The sequence below is a fragment of the Scyliorhinus torazame genome, chromosome 11, assembly GCF_047496885.1.
Source record: "Scyliorhinus torazame isolate Kashiwa2021f chromosome 11, sScyTor2.1, whole genome shotgun sequence".
NCBI classification, from domain to species: Eukaryota; Metazoa; Chordata; class Chondrichthyes; order Carcharhiniformes; family Scyliorhinidae; genus Scyliorhinus; species Scyliorhinus torazame.
This window is the reverse complement of record NC_092717.1, coordinates 56,964,571-56,986,386: the sequence shown is the minus strand read 5'-3', so window position 1 is coordinate 56,986,386 and position 21,816 is coordinate 56,964,571. Positions and strand designations below refer to the sequence as shown.

The 21,816-nt window shown below is 48.3% G+C and overlaps 1 protein-coding gene across 13 annotated transcripts in view; it reads right to left on the bottom strand.

Moving 5' to 3' along the window:
- LOC140385293 (cAMP-regulated phosphoprotein 21-like) overlaps nt 1–21,816 on the bottom strand; it is a 646,047-nt gene that overhangs the window by 193,258 nt on the left and 430,973 nt on the right. For all 13 annotated transcript variants that reach the window (XM_072467301.1, XM_072467302.1, XM_072467307.1 and 10 more), the window contains 2 exons: nt 14,242–14,320; nt 3,517–3,576 (listed from right to left, as the gene is read on the bottom strand). In XM_072467301.1, the coding sequence (XP_072323402.1) occupies nt 3,517–3,576; nt 14,242–14,320 (139 nt within the window). The remainder of the gene's footprint in view (nt 1–3,516; nt 3,577–14,241; nt 14,321–21,816) is intronic.

The window sequence follows — 21,816 nt, the reverse complement described above, 5'->3', positions numbered from 1 at the left end:
CCTAGTTGCCACATTCCGGCGCCTGTTCGGGGAGGCTGGTACAGGAATTGAACCGTGCTGCTGGCCTGCCTTGGTCTGCTTTAGAAGCCAGCTCTTTAGCCCTGTGCTAAACCTGCTCTGAACTGCCTCCAATGCCACTCCATCTTTCCTCAAATAAGGAGACCAAAACTGTGCACAATACTCCAGGTGCGGTCTCATAAATGCCTTGTATAGTTGCAAAAGAAGAGGATACTGCCAATGTCTCAGTAAAGGAGGAGGTTATAGAGAAATTGTATTGAATAAAAATAAATAAAGAGGTCTTTAAAATATTGCTGGAGTTCAACGTTTAAAAGGCACTTGTTCTGGGTCTGTATACAATCTTCTGCTGCTGAGGGAGCATTTTGAAGATTTTGCAAATGTTACATTCCTGTTCATAAACAGGGGGCGGGTATAAACCTCACAACTACAATAGGGTCAGCCTAACATCAATGGCAGGGAAACAGTTAGGGACAACTATCCACGACAAAATTACTTGTCACTTGGAAAAATATAGATTAATAAATGACAACCAGCATGGATTTGTTATTGGTAGGTTATGCATGATTGACTTGATCGAGTTCTTCAGATCATTGGGAAGTGTTGATGAAGATGGGCAGCACGGTAGCACAATTGAATAGCACTGTGGCTTCACAGCGCCAGGGTTCCAGGTTCGATTCCCCACAGGGTCACTGTCTGTGCGGAGTCTGCACGTTCTCCCCGTGTCTGCGTGGGTTTCATCCGGGTGCTCCGGTTTCCTCCCACAGTTCAAAGACGTGCACGTTAGGTGGATTGGCCATGCTCAATTGCCCTTAGTGACCAAAACGGTTAGGAGGGGTTATTGGGTTACGGGGATAGGGTGGAAGCGAGACCTTAAGTGGGTCGGTGCAGACTCGATGGGCAGAATGGCCTCCTTCTGCACTGTATGTTCTAAAAAAAAATGGTGCAATATATAGATGGACATTGAAAGGTTATTTGATAAAATGCCAAATAATTTTGTTAGCAAAAGCGAAACCTGTGGGTTTAAAGGGTGTAGCCACCTAAAATGGCTGATTCCCGATTAGAATGGTCAAACCCCGATCTAAAATGGCGAACGAAAGAGGCTGATGGGAAAATCAGCCAACAGGACTCAAACGGACAGCTGCAGGTAAAACAGTGTATTCGCCTCTGGGGAAGTCGGCCCAGACCGATACCTGCAGCCATCAACATCACAACAACCCAGCCATCTGCATATTAAGCAGCCATCCTCGGGAACAATTGCTACACATTAGCAACATGAAGCCGATCCAGACCTTTCGGCGCCAGCAGGGGCTGACACAAAGGAAGGTAGACGACCACCCCCCCGATCAAGGAATCGCCCCATTATTGGAGCATATCGAACCAAGTGATTGGGACCAAGTCCAATCACTTGGAACCAGGTACGAGGTCTGCCCCGAGAGGCGGGAAGCCCCTGGGAACTATAAGAATAGGGGCCAAGTTCAGATCGACCCTTCTCTTCCTGCTCGCACCCTTCGAGACCCTTCGACAAAGAAAACAAGTAAGTCTTACTCCAGCGATCGCTACCAGATAGGTGCTCCTGACTATCGACTTGTACCAGCCTTTGAATCCCGCAGGCTCAGACCCAATTCGAAAGACCATTCGTTTCCCTGACCTGGTGGGCCATTTCCAAAGTTAAGTATTGGCCTTTAGTGGTAGGTAGTAGTCTAGAAGTAGGATTATTGTATAAGTATTTATTGCTGTATATAATAAATGTTCGTTGATTTAACTTTTACTAAGCGGTGTGCTGCATTATTAATCATTACTTGAGCTTGAACTACGTGGCGGTATCAGAAAGATACCTGGCGACTCGTGAGCAAAGGGGACAGAATTAGAGCTAATAAAACTAAGGCTAATAAGAGCAACAAGGGGAAGCAGTCTGGATACAAAATTGGCAGTCAGCAGAGAGTCATGATGAAACCATGGGTGGGATTCTCCACTCCCGCGTCGGTTGGGAGAATCGCCTGGGTCGCCGAATTTTCCCGCGACGCCGGTCCGATGCCCTCCCAAGCAGCGAGAACGGCCCCGCCGTGTTTCCCGCGGTGCAGGCCGGAGAATCACCCAAGACACCCAAAATGCCGATTCTCCGGCTCCCCTGCTATTCTCAGGCACGGATGGGGCGAGCGGCCAGGCCAAAACGGCAGGTTCCCCCCGGCGCCATCCACACCTGGTCGCTGCCGGCGGGAACAGTGCGGGAACGCTGGAGGGGGCGGCCTGCGGGGGGGGGGGGGGGGGGGGGGGGGATCCGGGGGGGGGGGGGGGGACTCAAATGGGGTCTGGCCTGTGATCGGTGCCCAACGATCGTTGGGCCGTCCTCTCTGAAGGAGGTCCTCCTTTCTTCCGCAGCCCTGCAAGATTCGTCTGACATCTTCTTGCGGGGCGGACTCGGCGAGGACGCCAGTTATGCGGCGCCGGCCGCGTCATGTATGCGGTGCCGCCTTTACGTGGCGACAAGGCCTGGCACGTGTAATTGACGCAGCCCCGCTCCTAGCCCATTATCGGGCCCTGAATCGGTCGTGATAGGGGCCGTTTCGATGGCGGTCACGACGGCGTGGGCACTTCGGCGCGGGAGTGGAGAATCCCACCCCTTGTTTTTCAGACTGCAGGATGTTATATCATGGTGTCCACTGGGAATCAATATTTTATCAATGACCTGCACTTGATAAACAGGGCATCATTTCCAAGTTTGCCGATTACACAAAACTCAGATATGCAGTAAACAAATGAGCAGGATTGTAATCGACTTCAGGGAGAAGTGGACAGGCTAGTGGACTGATCAAGCACACGGCAGGTGAAATTTAATACAGAGAATTGTGGAGTGATGCATTTTGTGGGGTAGAATGAAAGGCAATAGAAACACATAGATGGTATCATTTTAAAGGTGATACATGGGCAGAAAGGTATGTGGGTACATACACAGGTCTTTGAAGACGGCAGAAAAAGTTAAGAAAGCTGCTAAAAGGTCATACGAGTATATCTGTGCGTAGTTTTAAAAGAACCTGGAGTAAAAGATGGATGTTATCAATCAGGCTTGGTGAGATAAAATGGGCAAAATTTTAAGCTCCGACACAGACAGATTTGTGGGGTGTTGGGGGGAGGGGGGTGAACCTGTGAAATGCCATGATGCATTCCTTGTCATCTACACTGCTGCTTTTGCACCCTCTGTACTTTTAATCAATGGTGGGGAAAGAGCCAGGAAGTCTGCCCGTCCTGGTGATAATTGAGACCTCTCCTACATGGCTCCTTTAATAATCATTTTTATTGAAATTTAATATCTTTAAGTACCCGTGGTTAATTATTCCAAACACAAAGTGTACTAAAAACTCCAACGATTTAAGCATTATTTAAAACTGTAATAAATGTTATGATATTGTATGAGCAGTAAATAAAATTAACATCTAAAATGAATAAACCTTATCTAAAATGTTTTTGTTTAAAGCAATGAACATAAATTTAATCACTTACTTGTTATCATTGATAAAATCTATTAGCTCCTGCTCCATTTTTAATAGCATCATTCTGTCCCTGTAAAATGATAATCATTAAGTCAATATAAATAGAGACATTAATGACAAACACTAAATGAATCCTTTCCCCTCAGGTTGTTCTGCGCATCCCAACAATCATTTCCCAACCAATAGATTGAGAAGGCCATTTGTTTTCAGCTCTCTGCCAATGAAGATCTTAAATTGACTGCTTACTCATCATCAGATCGTCACCGCCATTGGTTGTCAGCTCACACTGAGAACTCAGTGCGTGGGAGCATTGAGAGATTGAGAGGGAGCGTTGATCTGCGAACAATCCTAGCATAGAGGGATCAGCATTGTACGCCCACAGGTGAACTTTATCGAATCTATCTTAATGTGAATTTTCATACCTGGCTAGGCTGTTTAAAACTGCTCCATTTTGCTTTCACAAATCTCATGCCAGTAAGAGACAGCATCCAACCCAAACTATGCGTGTTCATTGGGTTATACGAATTGCTCTTCACTACTTAATGTTTTAGTCTTTTCTTGGACAATCTGCCTTTCCAAGAACAACAGATGTCAAAACGATGAAGCAGGAATATTCCTCACAGAAGCTGAGTTATCGACTGGAGGTGAGAGTAAAACCATTCATCATGACAACTATATTAAGTTTTTCTTGTTGTTGTAAATCTCACATCCATGGTTTACAGAGGCAGCTGCCCAGAGACAGCAGGAGCTGCCTCCATTCTTGTCTGATTTTGGTGAAATACAACCCAAAGTGTGCAGAATAGACTTGGTAGGAGCAGGTCTGTTGTTTGGATAGCCGATGTGCTCTTTTGGAGATCCAAGGTATTCCTTTGGATAGGGTACCGGGACACCATTGGGCGAGGTAAGGTATCCTTCAAGACAGATCAGGTGCCCTTTGGGATGGTTAAAAGTAGCTGGGCGGAAATTTCTGTGCTATTTTTAAAGAGTACTGGCTCAGGCGAGAAAAGCGATGTCCAGTACGCCGACTACACAGCCGCCTTTCTCGCCATATTTTCAGCACTCGGAAAAAATGCTGGAGGCTGGCAGCAACATCAGTTTTCCAGAGATCTCCAGCACTAAACATTAAAACATAGAACCCTGCCCAATCGACATGGAGACCACCCCCCCTACCCCACAGACACAGGGACCCTTCCTCCCACCCATGGAACTCCCCAGAGGAAGCACCCCATGGCACTGCCACTTGGCACTGCTCCCGAGCACTGGCAGTGCTGAGGGAAGTGCTAGGATACCAGCTGGGCATGTCCGCTCCCCAGATGCTATACTTACCTGGCTTCGTCGCCTAGCTTATGTTGCTCCAGGCCTTTTCTCAAACTCACTGATGTGACATCATGTCGGCTAGGGGGAGCTCCAAGTGTGGGGGTACGGTACAGCAGGGAAGCCCGCCATTGAGAATTAAATGTATTTGAATGAGGGTCCTGACCCACTACGTCAATGACAGGAGGCAGTGATGCTCCCGCAGTGAGATCTCGCTGCCAGATTCTTGTTTTTAGCCTCTCGTGGTATTTTGTCGCCATTTGCACCCTTTGCAAACACGGGTGCAAAATTTCAGTTGATATGATTGAATGTAAAAAAAATTGCATAAACTCAGTGAACTAATCCAGCAGAGGGCAGTAGAGCGGAGCTGCTGATTGGCTGTTGCAAGGGAAATTTGCATACCTCCATTGTGGTCACCCTAACTTGAAGGTGTACCTGAGCTAGAGACCCTAGCTGTTCGAGTGACGACAAGCATCCAGCAGAGGGCAGTAGAGCGGAGCTACTGATTGGCTGTTGCAAGGAAAATTTGCATACCTCCGTTGTGGTCACCATAAATTGAAGGTGTACCAGAGCTAGAGACACTAGCTGGTCGAGTGAAGACAAGCATCCAGCAGAGGGCAGTAGAGCGGAGCTGCTGATTGGCTGTTGCAAGGGAAATTTGCATACCTCCATTGTGGTCACCCTAACTTGAAGGTGTACCTGAGCTAGAGACACTAGCTGGTCGAGTGAAGACAAGCATCCAGCAGAGGGCAGTAGAGCAGAGCTGCTGATTGGCTGTTGCAAGGGAAATTTGCATACCTCCGGTGTGGTCACCCTAACTTGAAGGTGGTTTGTGGAGGAGCTGTTGTCAAGTGACATTTAAACCCGAAACACTTCTTCAGTGTTTCCCTCCCTACCCCCTCCTCTAACCAAAAAAAAAACAACCGCTGTAAAGATCAAGAGGAAGGCTCGAGGTCAGGTAGAAGTAGAAAGAAGTTGAACCGTGATGTCACAGTCTGCAGGTAAGGGATTGGCTGGTGACTGGTTCGTAGTTTTTCTTTTATTTTCCCTCAGGTGTTATCGTGCAGGGCGCAGAGGCTGCTGAGTGAGTGCTTGCTGAGAAGGGGAGTGAATAACAGGTAAGCTCTTTCTTTCTTTTTCTTTTTTTATCTAGAGGGGTTGGCAGGGAAGGTAGTGCAATGTTCCTCCTGCAGAATGTTTGAGGTGAGGGACGCCGACAGTGTCCCTGCTGATTTCATCTGTGGGAAGTGCACCAATCTCCAGTTCCTCAGAAACCGTGTTAGGGAACTGGAGCTGGAGCTGGATGAACTTCGGATCATTTGGGAGGCAGAGGTGGTCATAGATAGAAGCTTCAGAGATGTAGTTACTCCGAAGAATAAAGATAGATGGGTGACGGTGAGAGGGGCTGGTAGGAGGCAGTCAGTACAGGGATCCCCTGTGGTCGTTCCCCTTAGTAACAAGTAGACCGCTTTGGATACTGTTGGGGGGGGGGGGTGTCTTACCAGGGGTAAGCCATGGGGTGCAGGTCTCTGGCACAGAGTCTGTCCCTGTTGCTCAGAGGGAAGGGGGGAGAGTAGTAGAGCATTAGTCATTGGAAACTCCATAGTTAGGGGGATAGATAGGAGATTCTGTGGGAATGAAAGAGACTCGCGGTTGGTGTGTTGCCTCCCAGGTGCCAGGGTGCGCGATGCCGCGTATCGTGTTTTCGGGATCCTTAAGGGGGAGGGGGAGCAGCCCCAAGTCGTGGTCCACATAGGTACCAACGACATAGGTAGGGATAGGGATGTAAGGCAGGAATTCAGGGAGCTAGGGTGGAAACTTAGATCTAGGACAAACAGAGTTATTATCTCTGGGTTGTTACCCGTGCAACGTGATAGCGAGATGAGGAATAGGGAAAGAGAGGAGTTGAACGCGTGGCTACAGGGATGGTGCAGGAGGGAGGGTTTCAGATTTCTGGATAATTGGGGCTCATTCTGGGGTCGGTGGGACCTCTACAAACGGGATGGTCTACACCTGGACCAGAGGGGTACCAATATCCTGGGGGGGGAAATTTGCTAATGCTCTTCGGGAGGGTTTAAACTAGTTCAGCAGGGGCTTGGGAACCTGAATTATAGCTCCAGTATACAGGAGGTTGAGAGTAGTGAGGTCATGAGTAAGGTTTTAAAGTTGCAGGAGTGTACCGGCAGGCAGGAAGGTGGTTTAAAGTGTGTCTTCTTCAATACCAGGAGCATCCGGAATAAGGTGGGTGAACTTGCGGCATGGGTTGGTACCTGGGACTTCGATGTTGTGGTCATTTCGGAGACATGGATAAAGCAGGGACAGGAATGGTTGTTGTAGGTGCCGGGGTTTAGATATTTCAGTAAGCTCAGGGAAGGTGGTAAAAGAGGGGAAGGGGTGGCATTGTTAGTCGAGGACAGTATTGCGGTGGAAGAAAGGACGTTTGATAAGGACTCGTCGATTGAGGTAGTATGGGCTGAGGTTAGAAACAGGAAAGGAGAGGTCACCATGTTAGGGGTTTTCTATAGGCCTCCGAAAAGTTCCAGAGATGTAGAGGAAAGGATTGCAAAGATGATTCTGGATAGGAGTGAAAGCAACAGGGTAGTTGTTATGGGGGACTTTAACTTTCCAAATATTGACTGGAAACGCGATAGTTCGAGTACTTTAGATGGGTCCGTTTTTGTCCAATGTGTGCAGGAGGGTTTCCTGACACAGTATGTAGATAGGCCAATGAGAGGCGAGGCCGTATTGGATTTGGTACTGGGTAATGAATCAGGACAGGTGTTAGATTTGGAGGTAGGTGAGCACTTTGGTGATAGTGACCACAATTCAATTACGTTTACTTTAGTGATGGAAAGGGATAGGTATATGCCGCAGGGCAAGAGTTATATCTGGGGGAAAGGCAATTATGATGCGATGAGGCAAGACCTAGGATGCATCAGATGGAGAGGAAAACTGCAGGGGCTGGGCACAATGGAAATGTGGAGCTTGTTCAAGGAACAGCTACTGCGTGTCCTTTATAAATATGTACCTGTCAGGCAGGGAGGAAGTGGTCGAGCAAGGGAACTGGGGTTTACTACGGCAGTCGAAACACTTGTCAAGAGGAAGAAGGAGGCTTATGTAAAGATGAGACATGAAGGTTCAGTCAGGGCGCTCGAGAGTTACAAGTTAGCTAGGAAGGACCTAAAGAGAGAGCTAAGAAGAGCCAGGAGGGGACATGCGAAGTCTTTGGCAGCTAGGATCAAGGATAACACTAAAGCTTTCTATAGATATGTCAGGAACAAAAGAATGAATAGGGTAAGAGTAGGGCCAGTCAGGGACAGTAGTGGGAAGTTGTGCTTGGAGTCCGAGGAGATAGGAGAGGTGCTAAATGAATATTTTTCGTCAGTATCCACACAGGAAAAAGACAATGTTGTTGAGGAGAATACTGAGATTCAGGCTACTAGACTAGAAGGGTTTGAGGTTCATAAGGAGGAGGCGTTAACAATTCTGGAATGTGTGAAAATAGATAAGACCCCTCGGCCGGATGGGATTTATCCGAGGATTCTCTGGGAAGCTAGGGAGGAGATTGCTGAGCCTTTGGCTTTGATCTTTAAGTCATCTTTGTCAACAGGAATAGTGCCAGAAGACTGGAGGATAGCAAATGTTGTCCCTTTGTTCAAGAAGGGGAGTAGCGACAACCCCGATAACTATAGACCAGTGAGCCTTACTCCCGTTGTGGGCAAAATCTTGGAAAGGTTTATAAGAGATAGGGTGTATAATCATCTGGAAAGGAATAATTTGTTTAGACATAGTCAACACGATTTCATGAAGGGTAGGTTGTGCCTCACAAATCTTATTGAGTTCTTTGTGAAGGTGGCCAAACAGGTGGATGAGGGTAAAGCAGTTGATGTGGTGTATATGGATTTCAGTGAAGCGTTTGATAAGGTTCCCCACGGTAGGCTACTGCAGAAAATACGGAAGCATGGATTTCAGGGAGATTTAGCAGTTTGGATCAGAAATTGGCTAGCTGGAAGAAGACAAAGGGTGGTGGTTGATGGGAAACGTTCAGACTGGAGTCGTTACTAGTGGTGTACCACAAGGATCTGTTTTGGGGCCACTGCTGTTTGTCATTTTTATAAATGACCTGGAGGAGGGCGTAGAAGGATGGGTGAGTACATTTGCAGATGACACTAAAGTCTGTGGAGTTGTGGACTGTGCGGAAGGATGTTACAAGTTACAGAGGGACATAGATAAGCTGCAGCGCTGGGCTGAGAGGTGGCAAATGGAGTTTAATGCAGAAAAGTGTGAGGTGATTCATTTTGGAAGGAATAACAGGAAGACAGAGTACTGGGCTAATGGTAAGATTCTTGGCAGTGTGGATGAGCAGAGAGATCTCGGTGTCCATGTACATAGATCCCTGAAAGTTGCCACTCAGGTTGAGAGGGTTGTTAAGAAGGAGTACGGTGTGTTAGCTTTTATTGGTAGAGGGATTGAGTTTTGGAGCCATGAGGTCATGTTGCAGCTGTACAAAACTCTGGTGCGGCCGCATTTGGAGTATTGCGTGCAATTCTGGTCGCCGCATTATAGGAAGGATGTGGAAGCATTGGAAAGGGTGCAGAGGAGATTTACCAGAATGTTGCCTGGTATGGAGGGAAGATCTTACGGGGAAAGGCTGAGGGACATAAGGCTGAGGGACTTGAAGCAGTTTTTGTTAGAGAGAAGGTTAAGAGGTGACTTAATTGGGGCATACAAGATGATCAGAGGATTGGATAGGGTGGACAGTGAGAGCCTTTTTCCTCGGATGGTGATGTCTAGCACGAGGGGACATAGCTTTAAATTGAGGGGTGATAGATATAAGACAGATATCAGAGGTAGGTTCTTTACTCAGAGAGTAGTAAGGGTGTGGAATGCCCTGCCTGCAACAGTAGTGGACTCGCCAACACTAAGGGTATTCAAATCGTCATTGGATAGACATATGGACGATAAGGGAATAGTGTAGATGGGCTTTAGAGTGGTTTCACAGGTCGGCGCAACATCGAGGGCTGAAGGGCCTGTACTGCGCTGTAATGTTCTATGTTCTATGAACTGTCCAAGATGTCAAAGAATTGTCAAGCTGCCAAAAAACTGTCAAAGCTATCAAATAACTGTCAAAGCCGTCGAAGAACTGTCAAAGCTGTCAAATATCTATCAAAGCTGTCAGAATTGATTGGGATCAAATTTGTCAAGTGATTCAGTTTGGAAATAAAATCAGTTTTTGATATTTAATTCCGACTGTTGACATAAGCCTGAAGGATATCATTATAGGATTTTTGCTGCATGACTAATTTTACAATCGAATATTATCACAGTGCCTGTCAAACGGGCAGTTTGATTGATTGCTCCAAGTGGCTATAGTCTAAAGTTGTTTGTTTTGCAAGAGATTAGTTGAAGGAATTTCACAGTACTGTATTTTTTTTATCAACCAGTGTGAGGTCTTCAACAGACACATAATCTTACTATATTGTCAGCATGGCTCCTGGCGTTTGCTGATGATATCCACTAGGTGGCTTGGCATGGGTGAGGTAAGTGCAAAATGTCATGGGTAGGGGTCATGGATTGATGTAAGTTGGCACTAATTTGTCACAGGGCTATAAAGGACTATGGGTGAGAGTGGGGCATGGGTTGGCATTGGGCATATGAGGGGCCATGGGTTTGATTGGAAAGACATGGGGGAAATGAGAGGTCATGGGCAATAGGCAGAGGCTAATAGGGTGTCATTGAGGGCATGAGGGGTTATGGTGGGTGGGCAGAGGGGCATAGGCTGGCATTGGGGATATGAGGAGCCATAGGGGCTTGGGTGGGAGCATGAGCTGGCAGAGATTGTCATGGATGGGGTATGGGGTGTGTGTGGAGAGTGAGAGGGGTGGGGGGTGAGGGTTGGAGGGATGCTTCTTGTTTTCCTAATTTCTAAAATAATTTGAATAAAGTACCGATGCACAGAGGCAAGCCTTCCGATCAGCCCACCTCCAGACCAGACAGCCTCCACACCAGTTTGGAGGGTGGTGGGCTCGACTCTTAATGCAGCCGGCCCCACTCCAGGAATGAAAATCCCACTTTCTAGGCTTCGTTTTTATCCTGGCCGGGTTCGCAGAGCCGGGAAAAGTCCCATCTCTGCACTTCCGGCTCGGGAATGAAAATCCTGACCCGAGTGTTGTCAGCTTCCCCATGTTTTGGGCGACATCGCTGATGGGCAACTTGAAAATCAGAACTGGAAGCTGGGCCAAGGATACATATCTGTGGGATTACCAGAGGCAACGGTGCAGGGGTGGGAAGCCATTATCAGTGATATTCAGATTATGATTAACTATTAGAAAATGGAACCAGCTGGACAATAGCGAAGGTGTATTGAAGGGAGGTTGGTGTGGTCAACTACGTCAATGGCTGAGGTCACATTGAGAAGTATGAGGAAGGATGTGGATCGCCATCACATAGGATATCATTTGCAATTTTGATAAGGGTCATTTCAGTCGATTAGCAAGGATGGAAGGCTGTTTGCAAGGCTTGAAACTTGGAATTGAGGGAAAGATGGGCATGGATTTGAGAGGCGTCAACGCATTCTCGCACTTTTGAGAGGAAAGAGGCATTGAAGAGGGACAGCAGGTCAAGGGTGTATTTATTAGGAGTTTGCTGGTGAGAGATGATTTGAAGGGAAGGTTAGGAACTGAGGACAGGAAACCATAAACTAATAAAAGGCGGGATGGGGGAGTGGGCAGGAAGCAACGTTGGGTCATCACTAGTGCTTTACTTAGTGTCGAGGAAGCAGAAATGGGTCCCATGGACAAGATGAGCATGGAGAGGACATGAAGGGAAATAGGATAGAAACAAGATAACAGGTGCAGGTTCAGGGTGAAGACAGGGGAAACCTTTGGAGAAATTTTGCTCAGTGTGCTGGAAGAGAAGTATTTAGATGAGCACTTGAAATGCCACGGTTATGGGCCAAGTGCTGGAAAATGGGATTAGAGTGAATAGATGCTTGATGGCCAATGCAGACACGATGGGCTGAAGGGCTTATTTCTGTGCTGTAAAGCTCTATGACTTTAAGAGAGGGAAATGGTAGTCACACCTGAAGGCTGTTCTAAATCGAACAGGCCATGAGCTTCTTGCATTTACTGTTGGAGGTGAGAGTGGGAGAGACAGAAAAGATTGTTTGTTGTGAAGGAGAACAGGACTTGGTAGTGAATTATGTGGTCCAGCAAGATCTGGCAATGAATGCCAAGCCAGTCGCTAACCACCGACAGTCAAGTCTGCCTCCGTTGGGCTCTCTCCAAAACCATGCGAGCATATCATTTGAGAGTGATGTACAACACTCATCAACAAATGCACACTAAGGGATGCATCTTTGGAATAGCAGTCATAGAGAAAGCATGCATCAGAATGTGACGATTTAATGACAACTTGGAGTTGCCTGAAATGATCATAACCTCAACTGTTTTGAAATCCATTGACAGTCCTCATTAGGAAAGAGCCTCACTTATTTTCGATGGTCCACATTCAAACTCAGGCAGAACTGATGATGATAGTGGTTCATTTCAATAAATCTTTTCTAATTATGTAGTTCTTTCTTTCCAAAAAACACAGCACAGAACAGGCCCTTCGGCCCACGATGTTGTGCCGAACCTTTGTCCTAGATTAATCATAGATTATCATTGAATTTACAGTGCAGAAGGAGGCCATTCGGCCCTTTGAGTCTGCACCGGCTCTTGGAAAGTGCACCCTACCCAAACTCAACACCTCCACCCAACACCAAGGGCAATTTTGGACATTAAGGGCAATTTATCATTGGCCAATTCACCTAACCTGCACATCTTTGGACTGTGGGAGGAAACCGGAGCACCCGGAGGAAACCCACGCAGACACGGGGAGGACGTGCAGACTCCGCACAGACAGTGACCCAAGCCGGAATCGAACCTGGGACCCTGGAGCTGTGAAGCAATTGTGCTATCCACAATGCTACCGTGCTGCCCTTAAGAACAAATAAATCTACACTATATCATTTTACCGTAATCCATGTACCTATCCAATAGCTGCTTGAAGGTCCCTAATGTTTCCGACTCAACTACTTCCACAGGCAGTGCATTCCATGCCCCCACTACTCTCTGGGTAAAGAACCTACCTCTGATATCCCTCCTATATCTTCCACCTTTCACCTTAAATTTATGTCCCCTTGTAATGGTTTGTTCCACCCGGGGAAAAAGTTTCTTTCCAGAGGCAGGGTGTAAGAGATCATAATCATATGTATATTTAAATTACATCTGGAAGCATATAAACGTTATGACTGATATCACGAGCATATAAAGTTACTTAAGTCACGGTACCAGAATCAGTAATAACACATGAAAACTATTGGAACAGCCAATCTCTAGTAGTTAAAAATCAAACAAGATTTTGTCTTAATGTTTTCAGCACTCAACACACATTGGTACCATATGTTGGGGTGAGGTTTCCTGGAGTAAGAATTGGGAAACATGGAAGAGCAAGCTTACCTGACTGCTGTAGAATTTTAATTCCAAGGAATGCTTTTTCTTTAAAAATGGATTTCACATCCAGAAGCTAGCCTGATTGTAGCCTCGGCGACCTGCCAGGCTTGAAAGTCCCTCAAACAAAGGCTGAGGATGAAGTAACGTTTGTGATTGTTGGGGCAGAGATGCCAGCGGCTGCGAGTGGTGGGTACTTTGTGGTTGCCAGAGTCCGGGTGGGGCAGGGTTGGTGGCGGTGGTGGTAATTCGAGATCAGGTAGGTTGGCGAGCGGGAGAATTTGCGATCATTGTGGGGGATTGGGGGGTCGGTGATCACAGAGGTCCAGGGAAAGATAATAATGGTGGTGGTGAGTGACGAGTATTGTTGAGGGGAGATCATGGAGGTGGGGCCGTTAATGTTTTGAGGGTTAGATTGTCAGACCAGGGCAAACACTCCTGCTCAGTCTGGCCCACAAGAAATGCTGTAAAGGCAGCGGCCTGATTGATGCAACACTTGTCACCTTCTTTTGCCAGATTTCCCCAGGCATGTGAAATGTGAACAACATGGGTTGAAAATAGAAACCCTGTCAGAAAAAATAAGCCTCCATTCAGCCTTCATGACTGACTGGCCTCTTGGGAGCCGATTGACTTCCCAACCCGTGTCCATCCTCCTAAAAATTGAAGTGGCTGACTTCTCGGACGAGTTGAGTTCCTGTTTCAGATTTTGAACATTTTGACATCTCATCCCAATAAGACCCACCTCTGTTTTGGGGGTTAAAATTACCACCGTTATTCCAGATCCGTAACATATCCAAGTGCAAGTAAAACCTGTTTATTCATCTGACATTTTGGGAAATGTATTATAGTTTGGACATTGCAAAGTTTTTAGGATAGAATACTGGAAAAGGTATGGGTGCAGTTATCCTTTTAAACATGCAGGTACTAACCTGGGATTATTCTTTAATGTATTAATAAGAAATTCATGCAAATCTATCCCCGTGGAGTCGGTATACTCTTGACTGCAATCTGCAACAAAAGAACACATTTTCAACAAAGGCATTCATTGTATTTTTAATCTAAGTTTCCAATTTATAAAGTATACATTGGTTTGAGGTGGATTATCGTGACCTTCACAGCTGATACCTAAATTGGTCAACAGAGGTGAGAGATAACTCAGAATAGAAGAGCATGCAGTAATCTGCATAATTTCTGAACCAATTCACTCAAAGACATCCTAAATGATTCAGATTGGTATGGTTGGCAGGTTAAGGGGGAGCAAATGCATTGAATCAGAAACAATCATGTAAATGGAGCAGCGAAGGGCAGCACGATGGTGCAGTGGTTAGCACTGTTGCCTCACGGCACCATGGTCCCAGGTTCGATCCTGGCCCTGGGTCACTGTCTGTGTGGAGTTTGCACATTCTCCCGTGTTTGCGTGGGTTTCACCCCCACAACCCAAAGATATGCAGGGTAGGTGGATTGGCCATGGTAAATTGCCCCTTGATTGGAAAAAATGAATTGGGTGTTGTCTTTTTCTTTTACTCTGTCTTTTCTGTGGCTCTGTTCCAGTTATGGCAATCAGTGAGTTTGCCTTTCTTTCTATGTTACCTATGTCTTAATGCTTAGAATCGCCAGGTATCGAATGATACCACCACAAGTTTCAACCGGCTATCGATCAAAGAGCCAAACACGTTAGTTAGTTCAAGGTCAAGGGTACTTTATTTACACACAATTAGTCATGCAACATAAACACTACTAGTTAACTACACCTATCAGCTAAGACAACCTGTACTTAACTTCGGGCACCCGGCTTAGGTCAGAAAACAGTGGTCGCTGTTCAATTCTGGATCTCTCGGGTTCGAAGGAGTAACTGCTGCTCAGCTGGGCTCATCCGTCTGGTAGCGGGCGTTGAACTTGGACTCGCTTCTGGTGTTGCTGCAATTGGCGATGACCGTGACCGGGGTACCAAGGCCAAGAGGGCACCAAGATAGAGCAAAAATATGGCGAACTCTTCATCCTATACACTTTTTGCGCTCTTTTGGGCGGTCCTTCGATTTGGGCCTAACTAATTGGGTGATCCCTGATCACTCCGGTCGATTCCTTAGCCAATAAGTGGGCCGGGATCTGGATGGCTGGGCGTGTCCCAAGCGGTCACTGACCCCGTTGTTTGCGTTTCCCTTGCACAGGGAGTGGCGCCGAAATGTCTGGGACTGTCCTGGTTGCTCGAGTACCAGTCCTTTGTTTTGGGGAAGGTGGGCCATCAAATGCTAATCGGCCCCATTAAAATGCTAATTGGACAGAGTTGCGATACCGTCTGGATTTCTTGCTTACAAATATCCATTTCAGGCTCTGTGCCTGCCTGCGTCTTGGCTTATCCATTTTACACGCTAGGCTTTGCGAGTTTCTCTATACCTAGTTGGAAGTGGCCATCCCAGATGGCTACATGGGTACTCTGAATAAAAAATAAATAAATGGAGCAGCGCATTTATGTGCATATCGTCATGGAAGTCATAATGACCCAGAGATTGCTAGAGCGGTGCACCTCACTCATTGGCAGGGTCCATATCACCAGCCTTAAATAGACGCAGTGAAATTCATCTGTATCTATGAGCAAATGCAGAAATTCCTAGCCCCACAATGAATATCAATGGCGCGGCTGACAGCAAGCATCCAGTCTTGCAAGGCCTACGGCTGAGCGTTGCAAATCGTCCCAACAATTTGCGGCAATTTGCAACTCTTGGTGTATCTTTTCCTTGCCAAATGCACGAACAGTACTGTGTGCCGTGAATTAACCATCATTTTTTTCCAGCAATTTCTGGCCCAACATCTCCATGTTGAGAATTAACTTCGCTCACTACTCTTTTTCCTGCATCTCAAGTGAGTGCTAATTGACATAATTTGACCCTATTGAATCGGTGCTGTGCTCATAAATGCTGCAGTGCACAAAATTATTTTCAACATTCAGGTTTAATAAGACTTGTCATTATCCAGGCAAATTCAGTTAATAAGCTCTCCTATATGTTCCTTCACATTATAAGAATTGCCATGATGGATTTCAGTAAGCTAGGAAGAAATGCACTGGGCTCTCCTTCTCCAAAGGCAAAGAAATCTAATAATCAATAATCCACAAAATCTGGGTTTTGGAAATTTAAATCACAATATTAAGAAGCTGAGTCATCTCCATAAAACTGTTTGGCTGAGTTATTCATGTGCGAACTTCATGAAATGGGTTTGCACCGCCAATTCTCTACATGCCCAGTGGTTGTGCTGTCCGTATTGTTCTGGGGAGATAGTGAGCAGCCATGTGATGCTTCTTTGCAGTGAGCATGGCAACAGAAATATTAATGAGAGCAAGGCTCATGAGGGCCACATCCACCCCGTTCCTCAGTGCTGATTTCATAATTATAAATCAAAGTATGTCCTTTGCCGAGAATATCGTGGGGCACAGGAAAGGGGATGGAAGATGACGCTTACATGAAGGGAGTGCAACAAAAAAGATGTTTTAAATGAAGAGGCATTACATCAAGTCAATGTCAAACCCTTTCAGTATTTTAAAATTATTTAAAATATAATGGATTAGAAAAGTTTATAAAATATGCAATTTGTAAATCCTACAATAGTCAGATAAAAAATATTCCACAGTGTGGGCGCTATCTGATGGCCGTGTCGTGCCCGGCACGGATCCGAGCGAGCCGGTTAGATCGTGGGAGAGACTGAAATCAGGATCTGTGCCGGGCACCGATCGGTTTCCGATCTAACCGGCCCGGTCCCGTTGGCAAGATCTGGATCCGGCCTAGACGGGACAAGAAACCAATAATCATCAATTAAGGCTAATCTCCATATTGTTAATGGGCGCACCCCCCATCTAACGGCCTCCCACGATCTAACCGGCTCCCCAGCAAACAGTCACGTGGGTGTCCTTTAGCACACCTATTTAAAAATACGAAGCTCGCAAAATGGCTGATGTGGAGATCGGGGAGGTGAGTAGCCATCTTTGAAACCCGGCAATCAGCCTGGGGGCACTGGGATTGCTGGCCCAGTGCTCAGGGTAGATGGAGAAGCCCCCGGGGAGGACGGGCCTGGTCCAGGGAAGCAGCCACCATGGTGAAGGGTCACCCCTGGGCTGGAGGGTGAGGGGCACAGTCCCCACGGGTGCAACATGTCACCCACCGAGATAGTGTATACCCATACCACGGGCAACTTCAGCTGTTGCCTGTCTCTCCCACCGAACATACCCAGGACAAAACCCTGTCTGTGGTAATATGGGGCAGGTGACTTCAACTTCCTCTGACTGTGGCAGTCCTTGGCTGCGTAGCTGAAGGCTATCGCTAATTAGAAATAGGCATTGCGAGTTACATGAGCACTTCACAGCTCCCAAGTGGATTCCCATGTCACAGGTTACTGCTTAGCATCCTGATCAGATTGTGAGCCCTGGACACTCTGACTGAACACATCAACACCACAGAGGCAGCAGCAAACAATCAAACACCCAAGAGATGGGCCTCAGCACTTGGGATGTCCCAGCAACCACAGGGTGGGCATATGGATCGGGGAGGGAAACTGCGCCCGGTCCAAATAATGTTCCCAGCACCGGTCTGGGTTCTCGGTTAAGGTGTTCAAGGGTCCCTGCTGTGGCCGGGGGTGAGCGTGCAGGACAAGTCCCCCCAGCACAACCGGCTCATTGGATGGCACCCTGAGAGATGGCAGGGAATGTAATGGCGGGGAGGCTTGGGGGACCCCAGGGTCCCGGATGGAAGCCCTGACTGGTTGTCAGTCTCTTAATCGCTCCAATTCCTTACAGATATCACATTATGGGTGATAATGTAGACCACTTAGCAGCTGCCCTCGTGGTGCTGTTGGCAGGTCAGGTGGCCAGACACCGGAGAGGGTGGCAGCAGCACCATCAACGGAGGCTGGAGGCGGCAACCCATGTGCAGGGGCCCACCCCACCCCCCAAAGGATTCGATCGTCCATCAGGTCAGGGAGGGACCCAGAGGGGGAGGCTAGCGACGGCCCAAGGTATACAGACATCGCTGGTCATTCAAGGAAATGTTGGACAGCATGTGCCGCCGGAGCTCCACCTCAACAAGGGGACGGTGTGGCACATATGCCCTGTCCTTCCGGACTTGGCATCATGTGGAGGAGGAGGCTACCCGCTCCCAGTGGTCATCAAGGTCACCGAAGCCCTGAACTTCTATGCTTGAGCTTCATTCCAGGGCTTGAGTGGGGACTTGTGTGGCATTTCACAACCTATAGCCCACAAGTGAATCCGTGAAATCATGAATGCCCTGTTTGCCCAGGCAGCTGACTATATAAACTTTGACCTGGACCAAGCCCATCAAGATGCCCGGTCAGCAGGATTCTTTGCCATCCTGGGATGTCCCAGGTTCAGATTCCACCTTGCATCCAACGGGCGGTCTGGAAGAGGATCCACTCCTTGAACCCTCAACTTGCGTGCGACCACCATCGCAAAATCATGCAGGTATGTGCACGCCTTCCAGGGAGAGTGTATGACAGCTACATCCTGGGGCAGTCGGACATCCCAGATATCTTCGAGGGACACCCAAGGTGACCGGTTGGCTCTTGGGGGATAAGGGGTATCCGCCGAGGTCCTGGCTAAGAACGCCAATACGGAGGCCGGAATCCTTAAAAAACAAGGCCCATGTGGCCCCCGGCTGTCATTAAGCGGTACATCAGGCTGTTCAGAATTCGGTTCCGATGCCTCGACTATTCGCGTGGTGCACTGCAGAACACCCCGGAGGGTCGCCCGCTTTGTGGTGGGATGCTGTGCCCTCCACAACCAGGCACTGCAGTGGGGTGGCATGCTGGAGATGGAAGAGTAGGAACATACAGCCACGTCTGAGGAGGAGCCGGACCAGGAGGGGCTGGAAGACGAGCCCGGGGAGGACCCACGGGAGCAGCCACAGGATGAAGGGCAGGCAGTGGCGACGAAGGCCCGTCATATCCGGAGTTCCAGGGAGACCCTCATCCTCGCCCACTTCTCAGAGGACGTAGCTTTGGCAGTCTGCTTACCCCCTTCCCACCCACCAACCCCTCCAGCCTGTCCCTCCCTCCAGATCCACCTCTTCCTCTCCCCATAACCTTTGCCACACACTTTCCCTCCCACCCAGATATCCCTGTTCCATCCTTCCTGGGAGGGGGGGTAGAGGCACGGACCCAGATCTCGGACCACCGTTCCCAGGTGGCTGGGGCCAAGGTGTGCAGGCCGGCCCGCAGTGCGGAATAACGGGACAAAAGCTTCACACGGCTCGGGCGTAACATGTTATAAAGGTGTACAATCGTGACCCTAGCTGTCCCCAGCTAACAAAGGTACTGCCCACCCTCCCTACACCCCCCCCCCCCCGATGCCCTCTCAGGTGATCCTCAAACTACTTAACCCACCATTCTCTGCCGCTAAGTCTAGGTCTGGACCCAGGATGCACATCATGGTGGAGGCAGGCTGCTGCTTACCTCATCTTGTGGCCTTTGATGCCACTGGTGGGCATCCTCTGGCGGCACTGACTGACCCCCTTGAGGCAACAGAGTGTCCCCTCTGGACACCACTGCATCCAACAGTCTGGCCAGGTTGGCACCTCCGAATCGTGGAGAGGGTCTGCATGGTGGCATGGTTGGGGTTTGCTCAGAAGGATCACTTTAAGAGCTGCTCCCACTTGTTAGTGGGGAGCTGTCGGGTGCGGTCCAGGCAAATGAGCTGGCAGGTCAGCCATTTCCGACATGGAGCCCATAGGACATCATCACCTGCCCTAGTTGGCGTTAGATACCCGTCGCGGTCTCGCCGGGTCGACCGTTGGGAAGGACCAGGAAATTTTCGCTCACTCCTGCGTTTAGTGCTTCTCCTGTTAGATCGTGCCCACCATTTACCTCTCCTGAAGAACCCAAGAGCCGAGAGATTACAAGAAAACCTTTGGGATTGGAAGCACACTTTAGAGGAGAGTTCAATTCCATCACTGAGCAGTGCTCTTGGGAATTAAGACGCTATGCTAACAGAAGTTTGCATGATCAAAGTTCATATCAACAACTTAGGAGCTAAAATCAGCACATCCTGCATGGTTTTCTCTCCGGTTGGACCAAAGATCATGCTGACTTCATTATCAGAATTCTTGATGTGCACTCATGCTGTGGAAGCACATTAATTCTTAAATTCCACCATGAAGTATAAAAAAGACACACTATTATGCAACAAAACACGATATTTTAATCCTACCCACACTCAGCATATTATCTTTAGCAGTATTTATGTTCACAAGCATTTCCAAAGAAGCAGGCAAAAGCTCAAAATCAAAAATATTGATTACCCTTTATCATTCGGTGTCTCTACAATAAATTTTACAGAGCACGATAAATATTCAGCAAGTACACTTTGTTCAGCTGCTGTTCAGGAACTGATGTTAAAGTAACACTGCAGCAATTTATGAAGAAGAAAGCTAATAAAACAGCATTGACTTAATGCAATGTGCTTGCAAGGCAAAGCAGTGTCACATGAAACACTTATACTGGCACTTCTCTTTGTAAATGCACTAGGAGTTTACGATATGTTTTTTAATGAGTGCTTAGATATTGGGCCAATTTAAGGGCCGCGTTGTGCTTGAGCGAGGGCGCATGTGGGATCATGGGAGAGGTGAAAATGGAGGACCGCGCCGGGGGCCAATCTGTTTGCGATCTAACCGGCCCGCTCCAGTTGGCGAAATCAGGATCCCGCTGTAGCATGGCGAGAAACCAATGATCACCACTAAAGCCCAATCTCCATACAATTAACGGGAGCGACCCCCTATCTAATTGTAACCCGTGATCTAACGGCCTCCCCAGCAAGTGTTCACGTGGGCGCCGACTAGTATACGTTTTTAAAAACGTGACCCAGGCCGAATGGCTGTTGCGGGGACCCAAGGAGGTGAGCGACCATCTTTGCTCACAAAGAGCCCGGGGGCACTGGGGTGTCTGCCATGGTGCTTGAAGCGGGGTGGGGGAGCCATCGGGGGGGGCCAGGTCGGGGTGGGCCGCCATCGGTAAGGGGGGTGGGGAATTGCGGAGCAGGGCAGTGGCCAACCAGCGCCTGGGCTGGGGTGTGGCAGTGCATGCGGCTCCACCATGCCAACCCCAGGACTGTGTAGTCCCATTCCGGGACCACAACCCCAGGCCCCCTGCCCCACCGACCACCCATAACATCCACTGATCGTGGAGGCCTTTGGCCGCGAGGCTGAAGGCTATTGCAAATACGGAATTGGCATCGTAGTTAGGTGGGCACTTCACACATTCTAAGTGGATCCCTGTGGGTAGGCGTGTCGCATGTGTGGGTTCTTGCCTAGCATCCCAATCAGACTGTGTGCGTGGTCACTGGGCCTCAACCCTGCAGGAGGCAACACCTAGAATGCGGCGGCCAACATCCAAACATCTGCGACAAGAGGGTGGGTATGTGCACTGGGGAGGGGACTGGTGCCCAGTCCAGGTAACAATGCGGTGTCTGGGGTTCAGGTCTGGGGTCCGGTGAGCAGGGGCCGCAGGCA